Here is a 17,915-nt window from a genome sequence, read left to right on the forward strand (position 1 = left end):
CAAATGGCGTTAGATCACGTTTAGCTTAGGTCTCGCTGAATCTCGAAATATCGACAGCAATTTCAGTTCAGGAATAGATTTCCAAGTTGTTTACGTATTTTTTTTTTTAGGAAGGCGTGAAATGGAATAAAATGAAATAACGGTGACGACAATTTGGTGTCGAATGCAAAAGGTTAAATACAGAGGAACGACGAGCGTAGAAATTAGAAGTAAACCGAATTGAGAGTTACAGTTGCAATCCCATAGACTCGTCAGAGTTGGGCGAAACGACAGACTTCAATTAACCTGAAGTCTCATTTTCTTCTTTGGAAAATGTTCGAAAGAGAAAACGGAAAGAAACTTCAGGTTAATCGCAGTCTGTCGTTTCGCCCACGCTCTGAGATTCAGCTAGATAGCTTCGTTTTCTTTTCATTTCCAAACATCTCTTTGGTCTCGTATATATATAATATACACGTATATTTCAAGCGAAATAAAAGTAAATTTCAATTCGCTTCCGGCGCATTATCATCGTCGAGTCGCATGCACAGCTTCTACACTTCATCCTTTCCTTTCCTTTCCTTTTTTTTTTTTTTTGTAATATCCTTTTCCATGTACACTTAACGACTAATAAAACCTCTAATTTCAATAATTCTATTTCACAATATGTATCATTGCGTGGTACGCGCGAACGCGTGTGTTTGTTTGTTGGTACGTGTACGTGTAATTATACATATATGTACTAACAAATAATATGGCATTACAAAAAAATGTACATACAGTCGTAACGATCGTGATTCTTAATAATCGAATATGCTAATAATACTATCGGTGTCATGCAATATTAATGTCACATTGTGTCCTTACCAGCGGTAAGAACATTTCAACATCCTAGATTTTATTTTTTAAACGTCGGTTACGTTTCCCTAAGTCGAGAATACATGTGAGTTTCTTAGTTTTCTTCTTCTTCTTCTTCTTCTTCTTTTTTTTTTGTTCTTTTTTTTCTGTATAGAGTATAAGAGTATACTCACCATTGGCAGTACGGAAAAGGAGTGTGCGCCAGATACTTAAGACATGCGACGAATTAGAAATTGAAACTTTTCTTTCTTTTCTCTTATTCTCTCGTACACTCAGCCACACACACGCACGGACACGCACACGCACACGCTTTCTTTCTATGTGATCTCAAATTGTGCATATTTACCGAACGTGATCGTTATTTCGAACAACGAGTACCTCTTGTACCTGACAGAATCAATACCAGCAGCAAGATAAACCAGTATCCGTTCTGCTGTTTCTCGATACGACTCGATGGCTTAGTTAACACCATGTATTTCATATACGTATAAAGTACTTTGTCTATACCAAAAACTTGATATAAATAACGACCAGACTGCGAATTTTCATGTCATAGGAAATTTGAACGTTCAAGAAACTACGAATGCACATAGTATGTAACAATATAAAAAAAGTATTGAAAGTGAAGTCCATACTATAATATTTTCAGGGTAAAATTAATTCTATTTTGCATAAAGATCCGCAGTCTGGTAACGACATACCAAGCAGATGTAGTATGGCTGAAGAAGGTGCACCGTATCAAAATAGTACACATTATAAACACCGGTGTATCGTAAGAGTTGTTGAACTGCTTATCGTAATTGCTTTCTTCTCCCACAATCTCAATAACCTTTCGTAAGATAGAATTACATACTAAATGAACAACATATCTTTCCATATCTATCTCGATATGCTTTGAGAATATGTCAAGCATTACACACGTGGTAAATCCGTGTATTTTATTTGTACCTTATTCGAACATTTTATAAGCTTGGTACGCTATGTATCGAATCCGTTATTTTATTCCGTGTACCAAAAATGAACACGGTGCAAACTAAGCCAATTGCTACGATTCACGATATGGACTGGTCCACAATCGTGCGTCGTTTTCTCGCCTGCGATGCACGCACACTGGAGAGTAAAAAAAAATAAAATAAAAACAAAAAAACTGTTACAGACGTCCTAGCGCTGTCAGTAGTACTTAGAAAGGTGGATGCGCAGGAGATTGTTCACTTTAAGCCGGCGACTGACTTGCAACAGAACGCTGTAATGTAACTGCTCGGCACGAATTTTACGGTTCGACACCAACGTTACATTGCAAGGTCCTTTTTGGACTCACGAATGCTCGCTTCGAACTCGCGGCTGAATTCTTTCTCAATGCTTCCTACTCAGTTCAGTGAGAAGTAGACGATCAAAGAGGTTCGTCAAAAAACCGACAGATCAGTGGAGCACGCAAGAGCGCGAACCGAGCGCAAGAACGGCTCGGTTCGTCGCTCGCTAGTCCGCCAAACTAAGCGAATGCTCGCGTTACATTACAATGTGTTCTGTTGCAAGTCAGTCGCCGGCTTTATTGTAGCAATCTACGACGAACAGTCTTCTGCGGATCTACCTTGCTACCACGCGACGTTTAAACAAGATTCGCGCTATACACTGGCGGCCCTAGAGCGTCTGTGTCCTCGCAACAACTCTTTTGCTCTCCAGAGTACAACAGTGCCACTTAACGTAGAATACGCTCTTTAACCCGATTCGTAATTATAATAATTTATACTGAAATATATCTTATATCACATATTTTTTTTTAGCATCGGCCTTGAAACCGCGAATCGCCCCAGTCTTCTATTACCAGAGCCTCACACTGTTCGCTCTATGTAGGTACATTCTCCTATTCCTCTGTCGTATTCCTTTGGACATCGAGTTGAATTTTTCTTTTGATCTTTCAGAAGAGAAACTGTATAGCGAGCAAGTTATGCAGCGGAGGATTAATTAAGCTATTAAGATTCGAACAAATACGTCTAAGTACAGAGTATTCCGTGGCTGTTCCTATCCTGAAAGAGGAATTCGAGCATCTTCGTTTCACAGATGAAGCTATTAAATCGATTTGTTTCTTCGATCGTAATTGAACACGCTTCGCGACCCTGGTCGCATCCTCCAAGGATCAACTTTTTTTACTCGAACGACAAACAGAATTGTTAGAGTCTGGTTTCTCGCTGAGAACTTGATTTAAAGGCGTGTGTTCACATGACGTTAAAGTCGAGACGTCTTATGACAGCGTCACATTGTTTTAAGCTGAATCTACTAACATTTTCAACGCGAAAACGCTTACTTATTTTAATTCGATTTGCAAGCGATAGGACTGAGGAAGGCGCATCTGTATCCGTAGGCTTCGCTTCTGTAAAAGAGATTAGAAGATGAAAGTGCTGTGGCCAGAATCTTGCAAATTGCGCTGGTTTTGCATCGAAGTGTGGGTCACGTGCCTTGCAGGAAACAATGTCAACACTATCGTAGAACACTATCGGATTAGACAAAATTGCTCGCTGTCGATAGGAATAGAAGCTTCGTTTAACAAAATTTGAATCGCTATGAACACTAAGTATAACGTTAGACTTCGATACATCTTCAAAAATGCTAAAAAACTTCATGACGGATAAGGTTCGCGAAATATCGTCCACTCGCTTCACTGGGAAAGTTAGGATTCCTCGGTTCTTGAGTTTCTCGTTCGACGCGACTACGAAAAATATATTTAAAGTTCGTTGGCTCTCTTAAATTCAAATTTCAATCTGACAACGATAAAAGTTACATCTTGTTTGTCACATGAACACGCAGCTTAAAGCCGGCGACTGACTCGCAACAGAACGCTGTAATGTAACTGCTCGGCACGAATTTTACGGTTCGGCACCAGCGTTACATTACAAGGTCGTTTTTCGAATCACGAATGCACGCTTCGAACTCTCGCCTGAATTCTCTCTCAATGCTTCCTACTCGATTCAGTGAAAAGTAGACGACCAAAGGGGTTCGTCAAAAAACCGACAGACCAGTGGAGCACGGTCGAGCGCGAACCAAGCGCAAGAGTTCTGTTACAATGTTCTGTTGCAAGTCAGTCGCCGGCTTAACAATGATAACAATGGTAAATCCAGAACTGCAATCTTTCTCGCAAAGGTGTCGAACCTGATTGTCTTTCGGTTTTAACGAGGGGACGTCACGTCAATGGAATCGTGGATTTATTCCATAGGTGACGGACATCACAACCCTCGAAATTTTTACGCCATTGAGCCTTACTGTTTACGATATCAATGATGAAAGTTTATCAAGTTTCGTTGTGCCTTGGAAAGTATCAAGTTTAAAGGCATACCTACAGATTACTGTTGTCTTGGCTTTTCTTCTCTTTTATTTAAGCTTCATAAACTTCCACAATTAGTACTAGGAAAACTAAGGCCCAATGGTGCAAAAGAATCCGAGGGTTGTAATGCTTGTTACTCATAGACTAAACGTCTAAATAAATCGTCACGTGAATCCGCGACTCCACAGATGCGATATCCCTTACAAGACAGTCTGTTGGATCAACGTGTACGACAATCTGTAGATAACGGTGCTTCGAGCAATGTAGGAATGCAACACGAACGGAAATAGTCCTTTTGATCCGTTCAAACCAGCCCCCCCCCCCCCCTCCACGTTCTAATTTCTAATACGACTGCTGCTTGCTTGTCAATATAACCCTTACAAATACCAGATGATTCACGAGAAACAGAACACTTAATTATCTCAGTTCGACTTAAAGATAGAAGAAAATGTTAGAGGAAAAAGTTGTACCGTTTAAGGGGGCAAATATGGGGATATAACAAAAATTTCCGAATTTTCTAATTTTCAAGGTTTTTTGAAGGTTATCGGTAATTTTTGAATTACATCCTATATTTTCAACATCATAAGATTGTAGCTGACGCCAAGACGAGTACAACAATGTGTTACACTATGACCTTCAAATGACCTTGAGCAGAACCTCGAACCTCTCTTCCTTTGAATAACGCATCGTTAAACTGATATCGATAAACTGATACATTCGGAATACTTCAATGACAATAACCGACTGGGTAGTAAATACCTGTAGCTTATCGATAAACATGTTTATACGTGCTTAGAAATTACCTTCCATTAACACTGTACACGTGCTGAAATGGTTAAAGAAATTGCATTTTCGTTGATCAGACAGAAATTTCTCATTTCTCGGTTCAAAGTCATTTGAAGGTCATAGTGTAATACATCGTTGTACTCGTCTTGACGTCAGCTACAATCTTGTGATGTTGAAAATATAGGATGCAATCCAAAAATTACCGATGACCTTCAAAAAAAAAAAAAAAAACCTCGAAAATTAGAAAATTCGGAAATTTTTGTTGTACCCTCATATTTGCCCCCTTAAACGGTACAACATTTTCCTCTAACATTTTCTTCTATCTTCAAGTCGAACTGAGATAATTAAGTGTTCTGTTTCTCGTGAATCACCCGGTATATCACACGATATATTTGTAATCATGTTACTGTATCTTTATTCCCGTATTCGCACGACGCAGACGATGGTAAGATTGAACAAATACGTACAGCGCGTACGTTAACGTAATTCGAATTACGCGAATTCAGGATCGGTAGAAGCTGGCACCGCTCAGCGGCAGCGTAGTTTCGCGAGTAGCAGTTTCGCTCGAGCGAGAGAGGGCTGGTCCAAAAAGATTCAAAGTTTATCAACGCCGAAGGACAGATGTACGTATAAAAGTTCCAGGCCTACTGGTAGTATAGAAGTACAGTCGCTGATTAGTTTGCTGACAGTGTAGTACTCCGTGCGGTTACGTAGAAGGACGGTGACAGTAAGTAAGACTGCGACACCGCGTTCAATCCTTCGGCTTCCGCATCCAACTCTTCCTGCCGAGGCTAGCGATGCTCACGGAGCTGGCAGTACTGGAAACACTTGCCAACGAGTTCAGGCTTACCGAATGTTAATCTTGCAGCATGTGTACGAAACTGATCGGGAACATTCCTCTTCTTTCTGGGGCTCGTTCCAGGGCACCCTCCATCCAGTTGTCGTCGTCCGTTTGTTCGTTGGTGACGATGATCACCTCGCCCTCGCGAAAGGATAACTCGTCCTCGTTGTCGGCCTCGCAGTCGTAGAGCGCTCGGCAACGTCTCAACCCGCTCAAAGTCGACGAAGTTGGCTAAAAAAAGGTAAAGAACCGTGATAGGTTTACGTTGAAAGCTCGTCGACGCGGTACAGTCGCCTTGATAAATAAGTTAACGCATCGCGGGAAATACCTCTTATTCGTTGAGAAGCGATAAAGGACATTTTAAGAAAGTTTAATCGAATGAGTGAAGGAATGATTGTTCTCTGACTCAATTTGTTGAACTGCGAAGAACCAGAGGTTGGTCAGGAAAATAACTTCGTCCGAGTAATTCCCGTTACACGTTAATCGACTTCTGTTAGAAGTGGTATGATCCCTAGAGTTGTTTGTTGAAATGATTTCTTTTTTAATATCTTCTTACTGTTTTCTCTCATTAGATGTTTTTTTTTTTTTTTTTTTTTTTATTATTATTAATTTTCAACGAGTAACGTCTGTTTTGGGAAGCGTTAACTTATTTACCTACACGACTGTATGATTTAGTTTTCCATGAATGAAGCAAGCACTCTTTAAGAGCATCGAGAGTAGAGTGCGACGAATACGAATAATGCTTCCTCAGGTCGCAAGAAATTGGAAATTCTAGGTGGAAAAGGCAGAAGGAGGAGTTCCCTAACGATATGTAAAGATCGTGCACGATCGAGTAGATGTTACTTAATTCGTTCTTTTTTCTTTCCTACTATAACAAGTATCATGCATATAATAGGCTAGTATTTTATAGAGCACTAGATTATATTGGGATATTAACATTGTACAATATTCTGCTCCCCTAGCTTCTTTAATGTCTGCTTGATATCTGCATTCTGCATTTTTTTTATTAGTGGTTCTACAGCAGCTTGAAATATCACCTAAAAATTCTTGTGTACCGCGGTTCACTTAGACGTGTGTATAGTAACAAAATGCAATACTTGAATCATTAGTTCCCGCGTCATTCATCGCAATTTAATCATTGTTTCACATTTACTAAACTAGAATTTCCAATAGTATGCATCAATTTCATGCCTGTTATAATACATTTTAGATTCAATTCCTAAATTTAAGCTTTCAATACAATGTTCAGTTACGAACAAAGTGGAAGATAAACGTGGTATGGATAATTATAAATATTCGTAACACATCTTGTTTGTCCATAAAGTTATTCGGGTAGGTCGAAAAGATGCTTTTCAATGTTCATTGAAATTTTTTAAGACATCTTACGTCTGGGTCGACGTGCAAAAATAGTATAGAATGTCGTCTAGCTATGTTTGCTAGTAACTTCCTCCACTTTGCAATATCACAAGGATAGTATTATCTCGGAATAATTAGAGGAGATTTTAGTGCGTTCAAGCGCTATCGTAAAACACAAATTTTTGGATATTCATGCGAGGACTAAGTTTTAAAGCACGCATCCTGGCATGACAAATTTTGATTAATGAACACGTTGCATCCATAAGTAGGATACGCAGGAAGCACGAACACTGACACAGAAAACTATATCAATCATCCAGTATTAATTATCTCGTACGTTCCATTACGAGACATTGTACGCTTTTTATAATTTTAGACTGGGAATCCAGTTTGTAAATGAAATATACATGTTGAAATGTTAATTTCACAAAAATTATACGCAAAGCACTGACAATGAAAAAAACGATGGTTACGGACAGCACGACTGATCATGCAAAGCATTACCACACTTGAAAGGAACGTTCGATAATGCAGTATCTTCGTATTAACATTTCACTGCTTTGATTCGTTATTAGTTGTTCGACGCAGAAAATTTTCTCTAATCGATTAATGTTAATCGTTGAGTAGAAAATATGATAATCGAAGTATCGAGTCTTTTAAGAATCTACGCGTGATATCTTGCCGAAATAAACACTCTGAAATGTTGTTTCCTTTCGATAAGCACATGTGTAAATTTATTCGTGTATAAATTAGCATAAATTATTAAAATGAAATCTGTAAATTTTCATTTTTGAGATTCAGACAAAACAAAACACGTGTTTCAAGTGTAGCAAGCTGTAATGTGGGATGGCTGATGTTTACCAGATTCAGATTTGGGAGCAAAGATGAAGGCTCCTCGGCGTAGCTCTCTAGCCTGGATCGGTCCCTTCGCTGTACCAACAATGGTTAATAACAAACCATAAAGCACTGTCTTTGATATACATGCAGTGTCTAAATATCGTTTTTTGTGTTGAAGGTAATTTTTCCCTATTAATATTTAAAAGAAACACTATCATAAACATTTTCCTGATCACGATATTCATTTGTTTATTTTCCTAATGCAAATCAGAGATTTTCATGTAACGTTACATCGTCTAACCATACATTCTGTAGTGTAGAATACATTTCTTTGTTTTTTTTTTTAGTATGGCATAGCTAAAGTTACAAAAATTATTAGCAAGATTAGTACATTGACATTTAGAATTTTGCTCCAGCTGTTTTTCCAAGTGATACGAATGAATGAATTAGGTAATTTATGAAAGGAAAATGTGCGTTATATAATTGCAAAGGTTTACCCAACGATAATATGTAATAAAAATATGACGTATACGAACGATGAAGATGTACGATTTCTACTGAAAAAAATCACTCGGTAATGGTGTGCGATTGACATGATACGCAAATTACCAAAGTTCGAAAAAACGAATCGAAGTGCAGCTATTGTCGACTAACTATATGGAAATAAATGATGGTAGTAACATCGTGTTAGTTCAAAGTTTCTGTAGTTAGTACGTATGTTAAATGAACGACAAGTATTCGAATGGATGTATATACATACACATACTGCGTTAAAAAGGTGATGTTAGAAAAATCTATTGATGATTGCGCCAAATAAAATAAAAATAAAACGTCCATTCGCTTTAGCGTGAAACAATGTCTTAATAGGTTTGCATTACATATTCGAAAATAACATTTTTCAAACGGGATTATTCCTCGACATTTTGTTTCGGCATTTTCTACTTCTCTCGAAAATTTGCCCCTTGCTAGTGGCGTAACTAAGGCTGCGAGAATTCGAGGATATCAGTTAATTTCATTTATAGAAAATTTATTAAAAAATATTGAAAGTAAAGTCCACGCTATAATATTTGCAGAGTAAAATAAATTCCAATTTAGATGGAATTTTCGTTTGTCATGAAGATCCGCAGTCCAACGATAAGTAATGAATATTGAATACGAGATGCGGAGGGAAGGATCAACTTTCCTGTAGATGGCTTAACTGTAAAATTTAGTCACGCCTCGTAATTAATTAGTTACGCCACTGTTCATTTTTTTTTTCTATGTATAAATACCAAGAAAAGAAAGTATACCAATTCATATAAAATATTTTCAATTTACCTTGCGTGGAGGAGGAACGGGATTCCCCAAACCGTGATCCGAGCACATCGAGCTCAACGATTCGCTGCTACGGCCGTTGCTCAGTCTCGACGAATTGACCCCAGATGGAGCTGGTGGCGGAGGATTCCTCGGTCTCTGTAACGTCGAACTGTTCACTTTGTCCGCACCTAACGAACAGACGGGGCATGGTTAGTTTCAGAAATGGAAAGGTTTGAACGAATTTACGTTTACCCGAGAACCAAGACGGGCAAGTTCGTAGAGAAGTTAGCGTGACTTTTCAAACGCACCGTGTCCCGTTGAAGAATCTCCACTGGGCGATCTTTTATGATGCTGACTGTTTAATGTATTTAACGCATGTGGTAGAGTATGTAAAGAATGCCCAGCTAAGATCGGTTCGCTCGTTGTACGGCTATGCGTTGACGCTGCTAAGGACGCGGACGGAGGTAGTGTACCATAATGAGAGGAGGGTATACCACCTGTACTTCCAGCCGGTGGTGGTGGTGGTGGAGCTACCCTCTTCTTCAGCGAGCCGTGGATATTCACTGTTATATCTGGCGCCATCGGTGCAGGAACTAGAACAAAAACAGATCAAATTAAAATCTATATTTTCGTGGGGTGTGTAACGTTCAAGAGTTGCAAGCGTGTTCTTTTTTTTTTTTTACTTTTTTTTTTTAAGGGAAAGTGGGAGGGCAATTACAGTTCAGTGAATTTCAGACTTCTGTAGATTTACAGAACGCTTGTATAATTTTATAAAAGAAAAGTACGTATAGATCAAATTTATTTATTTCGTTCTTTTAATTGTTACTTACAAGTTTTTCACGGGACACTCGTTCGTATATGTAACGAAATGTTAGATCTTTAGGAGAAGTTTAGGAGGAAAAAAAAATGATAGGATAAAGTGAGAACTCGAGTGCAATGTAAATGCGATGTGTTAACCCCGCAAGAGATAAGTACCAGCAACAGGTTTCCTTGATTGTGGTGGTGGCGGTGGAGGCATCTGTTGTCTGTTCGTCGACGAACTTGGAGAAGAACCGCTTTGCAAACTGTCGCAAGTGCTACTTCGACTTCGTAACGTCACCGGGGAATCTCCTGGTCCGGTACCACCGCCACCGCCGCCTACGTAAGAAGGCGGTCTGCTGCGGGATTTCTTCTCAGGTGTTAAACATCCATTCTAAAAGAGAAGAGCCAAAGATGCCAAACAATTGGTTACGTTCCAATACGTTCACCTTGAATAACTCGTCAATCTTTCTGTGTACGAGGAATTTTTATATAATTAACATACCCTATCTTCTATTATCGTTTCGTCATCCGAGAAGTCTGTGGAGCCTTCGTCGTGAGAGAGATTCCAATCGATATTAACGTTGTCGAACAATGTTTTCTGTCTTTGCAGTGCGTGACTCAGCTAAAGACGATAAAACGTTCGGTCCCCGTTATGATGCGACCATTGGTATCGTTACACGCAAACTGGCAATCGTAGTAATACTTTACCAATTCTTTGCAGGTATGATGACCCATTTCCTGCGCAATGTCAAGAGGCGTTTTATCCTGTTTGTTTCGATGCGTTGGATCAGCGCCAGCTCGTAGCAACAGTTTCATCGCTTCTGCTCTGTCGTGTCTCGCGCAAAGATGCAGGGCCGTTTCTCCGTCGATGGTAGTCCTATCTATACCGCCAGTCGACATGTTTTGCACTAGGAAGTCGACGATATGCAAGCTATTTCCCATCTCGCGCAAAATGGCTAAATGCAACGCCGTTTCGCCCAGATCCTACAAAGGAATATTCCCAAGTTGCAAAAGCTGTACGCAAATGTTCTTTTTAACGATTCGAACGATCGCTCGCTTAGGAAGAATGTTGAAAAAATCGTACCGACGTTGGCAACGGTGCAGCCAGATCCACGTTCTCGGCATAAACTTGGAGGAGTTGTTGCAAATCACGATTATTAACGGCATGCTCTAAATCAGAAAGCAGATCTCGTTCATCCGCGCAAGTGTTCATCACGTATCTCTTGTCCACGTACTTTGCCCTTATGAACTCGTATCTTTCCTCCCTGAATGGTACAGGAATTCACAAACTGATTTACAGATTATGTAAAAACAACAAATTAATCACGGTTTATATGCGATTGGAAAGGACATGTGTTACAACCAGAAGCTAACCGTAAGAACTTTTAACGAGAGATATGTATAGCTCACATAGTCGACGTTGGCGTTGGCTTGAGGTTATGGTGCAATGTAGCTTCCATCACTTCGTTGAACGCCTGATTAGTCATGTGTCGCGCGAGAAGTAGTTGAGCAGTGCCCACGTTATCCAACGTCAGAGACTGTATTCTGGATATGTGTACTCCCAAGTCTCGATGAATTCCGCTACATTCTATGCATACTATTATGCCGAAATTCGTAGACAACCACGTAGCGTCTGCGGATCAAGAAGAATTTCTTTTGTAGAATATATCGCGTCCGAAGAAAGAAAACTCTACGTTAACTCTGCTCTTCTCTATCGGATTTACCATTTTGCGAGGAGCAGTCGCAGCACTGGTCGTTTCCAGGTAACCTCATCACGCACCGGATCACAGCCTGTTGTAGCTCGACTAAGCTTGGATTTCCGCTGCCAGCTTCCGCCTTGCCGCTGGCGTCGAACGCTCGAAGCAACGCGCGTTCCTTGCAGTTCACCAAAACGGACATCCACGCTCGTTGGTCTGCCTCGTCCTCCGCTTGAAAGTGGTACGTCCTGTTGTCTGGAACAGGCCAAGGTACTTAGCGTATTAAGATACTTTTGTTTATATTTCAGGACACCACGTGGGAATTTATTTCAAGCATCGCTGAATGCATTTACAACAAAGAATCGAAGAAGAATGAATGCAAAGCAGCTTAATCTTCATTCGTGAGTGTATCGTATCGTAGCCCAACTTACAACTAATGAGATCAAAGCCCCGTTTATCGTCTGGTACAAGCTTAATTTGGCAGGTTAATAAATTCACCCTCGTGGGTGGTTTATTTTCGTCCGCGTGACAGATGTCGAGATAACCCTCCGCCTGAACGGCACATCTCCTTTTCTGCCAAACCCTCCTCATCTTCCCTTCGCTCTTCTTCAGTAGGTGGCCAGACCGAGTGACGCCGTGCTGCTTGTCGCCTTGGAGCTGGTGAAGCGAATATCCTGCATTCGCGTTTACGTTCAACTGAAAAATCGTATAATCTTGAATGTTCGCAGATTCACGTAGTCGGAAACCGACGGAGGTTCGCAATCATCGTGTTTACCTCTTTGTCGCAGCCCGAGCTTCTAAGGAGGTTCCTCAGTTCTGTTAATCGCCGTCTCTCCTCGTCTTGCGTTTGTCTGATCTTTTGCAACTTGACGCTCAGATCCGCCACGTACGAGCCAAAGTGTTCGATGGTCTTTAGGCCGTCTTGAAAGTAACTGTGTAAACAAATTCTCATATCAAGTACATTTAGCTCTGCGCGTATTATATGTAAAAATATGTTGTTACAAGGGAAAAGTAATTTTTATTTTTATGAAAGGGAAATCCTATTTTTAAAGTTACGACGTGTTCTGTAAATAGGATCTTTATTACCTAGAATAATCTAATAATATGAACACGCTTATATAACGAGCAATAGTTGTGTAAGCATCGATAGATACTTTCTCTTTTATGAAAAATTATAACGACGCGAGATAGAATCGGTTTCGTTAACCGAAAACTTACTTGGTTTGCGCGTGATAATATTCGACTAGATGCTGCAGTAGTTCAATTCCTTTTTTCGTTTTGATTTCGTTTACCTTTATCAAGTACTGGAAAAGATAACAGAGCATAGTAAGATAAAAGATACACACGTAATTACAATAAGATTGTCGAAAGTAATCTTCTCATTCATTGATTTTAGAACAAAATACCGAAGTATGCTGGTTTCGAAGATGTCCAGTAAAAATATTATTTACTCTGTATCTTGTGTTCCGAGGGGTATTACTAATGTACGGTGCAAACGATACTATGTTTACTTCTCGTTACATAATCTTAGTCGATAGAAGTTAACTCTTTTAAGCTCGGTTTACCGATATTACACCAGTTATACTACTTCCCAGAAAACTTGGACGACGGATTTAACGCGATCAACTGTTTTTTTTTTTTTTTCTGTTTTAGCTGCAAACGCTGGTTTCTAGTTCTGCTTTCGGGATAAACAATGACTATCAAAAAGATAATTGATGTCTTTAAATAATTCTTTATTTCTTCTTCTTCTTAAATTTAAATACTCGTCTTTTATTTTTCTTCTCGATTATCTACTAAATTTTTATTGTAACAATTCCCCTCGATGTTCATTGTTTATTACGTACAGGAAGTTTTCTTCTTTTTCGAAAGATTTCCTTCTAAAATCAATGGACAATGCTGCATGTATTCGTTTCAAGCGGTCAGCGATTCCTCCCGCAGGTCACAGAAATCCGTATCACAAATTGAAACAATCAGCATAATAAATACAGAGAATTACTGTCGTTTGTTCCAGAGACGATTCGGCGAAAGGGAAGGGAAGGGTTTGGGGGGGCGCCTCACCTCGCACATTTGCAATTGAAACAATCTTCTCTCTTTTTCCATCTCATCGGCGATCTCGGCCGGCGTAATTTCCGTCCGAATGAGGCCAGCCTCTTTCGCGTGCTGCTTCTTCTCCTTCTCGATTTTCGCGTACTTCGCCTCGTAATCCTTCCACGCCTTTTCGAACGGTCTCTTCAAGTCACCTTTCACACCTCTGAGATCCCCCTTCAGCACCGAGTCCAAGGGAAACATCACGATGTTGTTAATATTCTGCATCTTTCGGAGGAAAGCAGGAAGAACAATTAGAGTAATTAAAAATGATCTAGATTCATTTAGATTCAGATGAAGAATCGAGATTTAAATTTGAAGTACGTCTTATATTCCAAACGATGTAACGTGTATTTTATTGTTAATCATTATGAAACGTATGGAAAAACTTTGTATACAAATAGTTGACACGAAGAGGAGGCAGGTTATTAAATGAGTATGTTTCGTTTCATAGGTGGTGATGTTTTAACACGTTGATCGCCACGTCACCCATACGTGGGTGACAGTGCTTCTCACTGAAAAACTAAAAAAATTAATTCTGAAAGTTAAGCTTCACAGGAAATGAATTTAAATGAAATTCGTGTATTTTGATGAAGTTACAAAAATAAATACCACGACGGATGTTTGATTATGTAGTCTCCGATAGTCTGAATAATATTTAATTCTGGCAGAAATTTTCAAAAATATTTCTCTGGCAGTCAACGTGTTAAAGTAGCGTGCGTGTCGACAAAAAGGTATATGTAAGTGTTCGCACGCACCAGAGTCTTCATTAAAGCACTCAATTCTTTTGTGACGACCGCGAACTTTAAGAAAGCTGCACCGATATCCGGTTCCTGTTCTTTCAGAGCCGCGTCGCCGAGCCTTTCCAGCGCCCTTCCAAGGTATACTTCGTTATCGACGTGAGCTGCAACAATAAAAAGAACAAACGATTGACAAAACAATACGCCGATTATGCAGCGTTCCTTGTGAACCTTGTTTATTGATTAACACTTAACCAGCTACGAATTTGGAAATAAATTCTACAGAAGAATGATCAGAAGAATTACCAATTACTTTATTAATGTAATAGATACATCGTACTTACCGTTTCCAGAATTGTGTATAGCTTTGATTGCTTTTTTCAGCTTCGTCAGACCATCCCTGTCGAAGTCCAAAGTCTGCAACAGATATAAATATATTAAAATTCAAATACTATAAACTTAACACGTTTATTAGGCGATATTAAGAAGTGTTAGAAGGCGTCGGGACGTGTCAGTAGACGTGGACGACGTGAACTATTCCACGTAGAACGCAGAAAAACTTTGTCGCTCGTCGCCTGTTATTCAACGAAAATTTTTCTCCGTATCTAGTCGGAGCCATGCACCTCGAGCAGGGACGATATTGCGATAACATGGAGCGTCGAGGACGCGATAGGCGAACGCGCGCGGCAAAAGGCTTCGTCGACTATTAAACGCGGCAAGGAAAAGCAACAACAACGAGGATAGGAATTCTCGAGCAGAACGAAGCGGCGATACATTTTATCAGATCATGCTCCGCCGAGCGGAAGATTCGTATGTCTTCGATCTACGCGGCCTTCTTATCGGCGATTTTTTGCATTTCCCGCCGCCGCGCTTTCACGATTTTCAATAAACCCGAGAGGGCCGTTGCCGAAGGTAAAAGTGTATTGGAATGTTTATCGATCGGTCTAGCTTGCACGGCGAAACACAATTAAATTTTATTTTATTAACACGTTGGTCGTCACATCACCCAGAAATGGGTGACAGGACTTTTTGTTAAGGAACTAAAAATATTAATTCCAAAGGTGTGAGGCAATAATGAAAACGAAGCCGGATAGGATTCGAAAATTTGGCGACGTTAACAAATTCTATACTACAACGAATGTTAACTTATCTAATCTTTAATAGTCTCGAGACATAATTTTAACTTTGTAACAATTTTCACGAGTCTCAACTTGGCAGCCAACGTGTTAAATGAGTCGAATTTCAAACCGACACTTTACCTCCAAATCGGAGCTTCAAAAATACAATTACATTAGTATTAATTGCATTAATATATATGTATATCAATATAATGCAATATATATATATGTATGTATGTATATTGAAAATTTGTTCAAATGGTAGTTCCACGCAATTGTTAACGCCCTGAAAATCGAACGGGCATATATATATTGCATATATTTATATATATATATATAGTTTTTATTTATACGGTATGGTTTCATGGTTAGGATACAATATCGTAATTGATGTATATGTATTAGTAACACGGTACGAATTAATCTTGTTATAAGAGAGTCAGCTGTCTCGACTTGACATTTCAGTTCAACTTCGTCATTCACGTAGCACAATCGCTACTTCTGGCGCGCAACATTGTTCCCAAAGGAACATGACGTAGCGCCACCCTCTTAATTAAACGTGAACAAATGTCGACGCGACGCGTCACGATAAATATCGGACGTTTTGATAAGTCGGTGCTCAAAGATGAAGAGGAACGGGTTTATTGTCTGAAGGGTATTGTTTCTTTTTCTAGTCGCCAGGCGATTGCAACATCGCGATATATCACGATGCGTCGTTGAGCACGTTACGCTGATACCGTAGTTTGCTCGATAACCGTTTCTTCCGGAATTTCCCATCGTTTCCGATTTTACACGAACAGAGGATGATAGGATCACATTATAAAAATGCATCAATCACGTATGGGTGACAGAGCTTTTCACTAAGGAAACTCACGGAACTTAACGAATTAATTGTAAGGGCTTAACTTGTAACGAAAACCAGTCCGGATAGAATTCGTACATTTTGATGAGAAAATAATCGATAGGACAAATATTGGGTCGTACAGTTTCTAATTATCTCGCGACAAAATTTTAGCCTTAGAGACATTTCTCTTTAAAGACATTCGATTCTTTAAAGAATCGTACAAACTAAAAGCAACCATGTACATGTACACATTTAAAGATAACGACAAATTCGTTTCCGATACGTATCGCACGAAGTAGAACGCTTCATGTATGTATATTGAAAATTTGTTCAAATGGTAGTTCCACGCAATTGTTAACGCCCTGAAAATCGAACGGGCATACTTTTCTTGGCTGGCGTTATCGTCCAGTTTCGAACAGAGACGTTGCGCTAGGTATAATTATAAAGTTAGAATTGAAGCGTTTCGGATCGATGAACGTCGTGTCCCCTATTGTTCACGCAATACGGCCGTTGGTGGGCGTGTGAAGAGGATCGTCGAACAAATTGAATAAGATAGGGGACGGAATGACAGAAATTCAATCAGTTTATCGTCAGTTTAAGTATGCCGCGTAGTACCATTTCGCGTGTGAGACCGAGAACGTCGATTGAAAGTTTCGCTACTGGCAATGTCACACACCGAAATAATAATGTTGGGGCCATTGACAGTACGATGAATTCGCGATACGGTCTATGCCAGTGGTTCTCAAACTGGACGAACATGACAATTTGAAACAAAAATATTCTTCGAAGATTTCGTACGTCCCTCAGGGGCTGTAGCATGCGAATACGCGGCTACAGTACGGGTTTAGCGACCCCGAGGTACCCTAGCTAGATAGGGTAGGGGGGAGGGGGGCAACAGATGCGTAGAAAAAGCAAGATTAACGCAAATATAATGTACAGAGTTACGATAACACGAAATTAGTCGAACCGTTCGAGGATTACAAATTATTTTCTTCCTCTTTCACGTGTGTGCGAAGTTAGCCCTGGACTTTTCGAATTTTTAGTTTTTCTTTCTTGTGCCGTATTGTGCTATATTTGTGCTGAATTGTCCCGTAAATAAGAGATCGATAACATCGACGACAATTAAGAAAAGAAATAAGCGAAATAGGCCGAAGCTGTCGGCAAAGATCAAAGAATGTGGGAACTCCGTGATAAATGCACACTTTCAATCCCGAGCTTGTGCATTTATCGAGACGTTACTGTACTCCGCTACCCGCGAGCGCGATGCGAATGCGAATGCAAATTCTTAACGTCTGATTCCTAACTTTGCCAACGCTGCGAAATCTGGCGATCTGACGAGATTTTGTAATTAGGAAATGTTGCTG

The 17,915-nt window shown here is 39.8% G+C and overlaps 1 protein-coding gene across 4 annotated transcripts; it reads right to left on the minus strand.

The window, feature by feature from the left end:
* Positions 1–5,210: 5,210 nt before the first annotated feature.
* LOC128895503 (arfGAP with SH3 domain, ANK repeat and PH domain-containing protein) lies at positions 5,211–15,146 on the minus strand. Of its 4 annotated transcripts, none has more exons than XM_054158148.1 (16): positions 14,934–15,146; positions 14,608–14,753; positions 13,823–14,071; positions 12,983–13,068; positions 12,540–12,696; positions 12,196–12,460; positions 11,792–12,019; positions 11,478–11,700; positions 11,152–11,332; positions 10,776–11,051; positions 10,570–10,689; positions 10,242–10,458; positions 9,575–9,859; positions 9,288–9,454; positions 7,995–8,063; positions 5,211–6,008 (listed from the first exon to the last, which is right to left on the minus strand). In XM_054158148.1, exons 2-16 carry the CDS (start codon positions 14,617–14,619, stop codon positions 5,793–5,795), a joined length of 2,751 nt encoding a protein of 916 aa, XP_054014123.1. In that variant the 5' UTR covers positions 14,620–14,753; positions 14,934–15,146; the 3' UTR covers positions 5,211–5,792. The 4 variants fall into 4 exon arrangements, with proteins under 4 accessions (XP_054014123.1, XP_054014122.1, XP_054014125.1 ...); XM_054158147.1 differs by having other exon boundaries at positions 13,823–14,077; positions 14,934–15,141; XM_054158150.1 differs by having other exon boundaries at positions 9,764–9,859; positions 13,823–14,077; positions 14,934–15,140.
* Between the last annotated feature and the right edge of the window lie 2,769 nt (positions 15,147–17,915).

Source organism: Hylaeus anthracinus, unplaced genomic scaffold (assembly GCF_026225885.1).
Source record: "Hylaeus anthracinus isolate JK02 unplaced genomic scaffold, UHH_iyHylAnth1.0_haploid 5, whole genome shotgun sequence".
Lineage (NCBI taxonomy): Eukaryota > Metazoa > Arthropoda > Insecta > Hymenoptera > Colletidae > Hylaeus > Hylaeus anthracinus.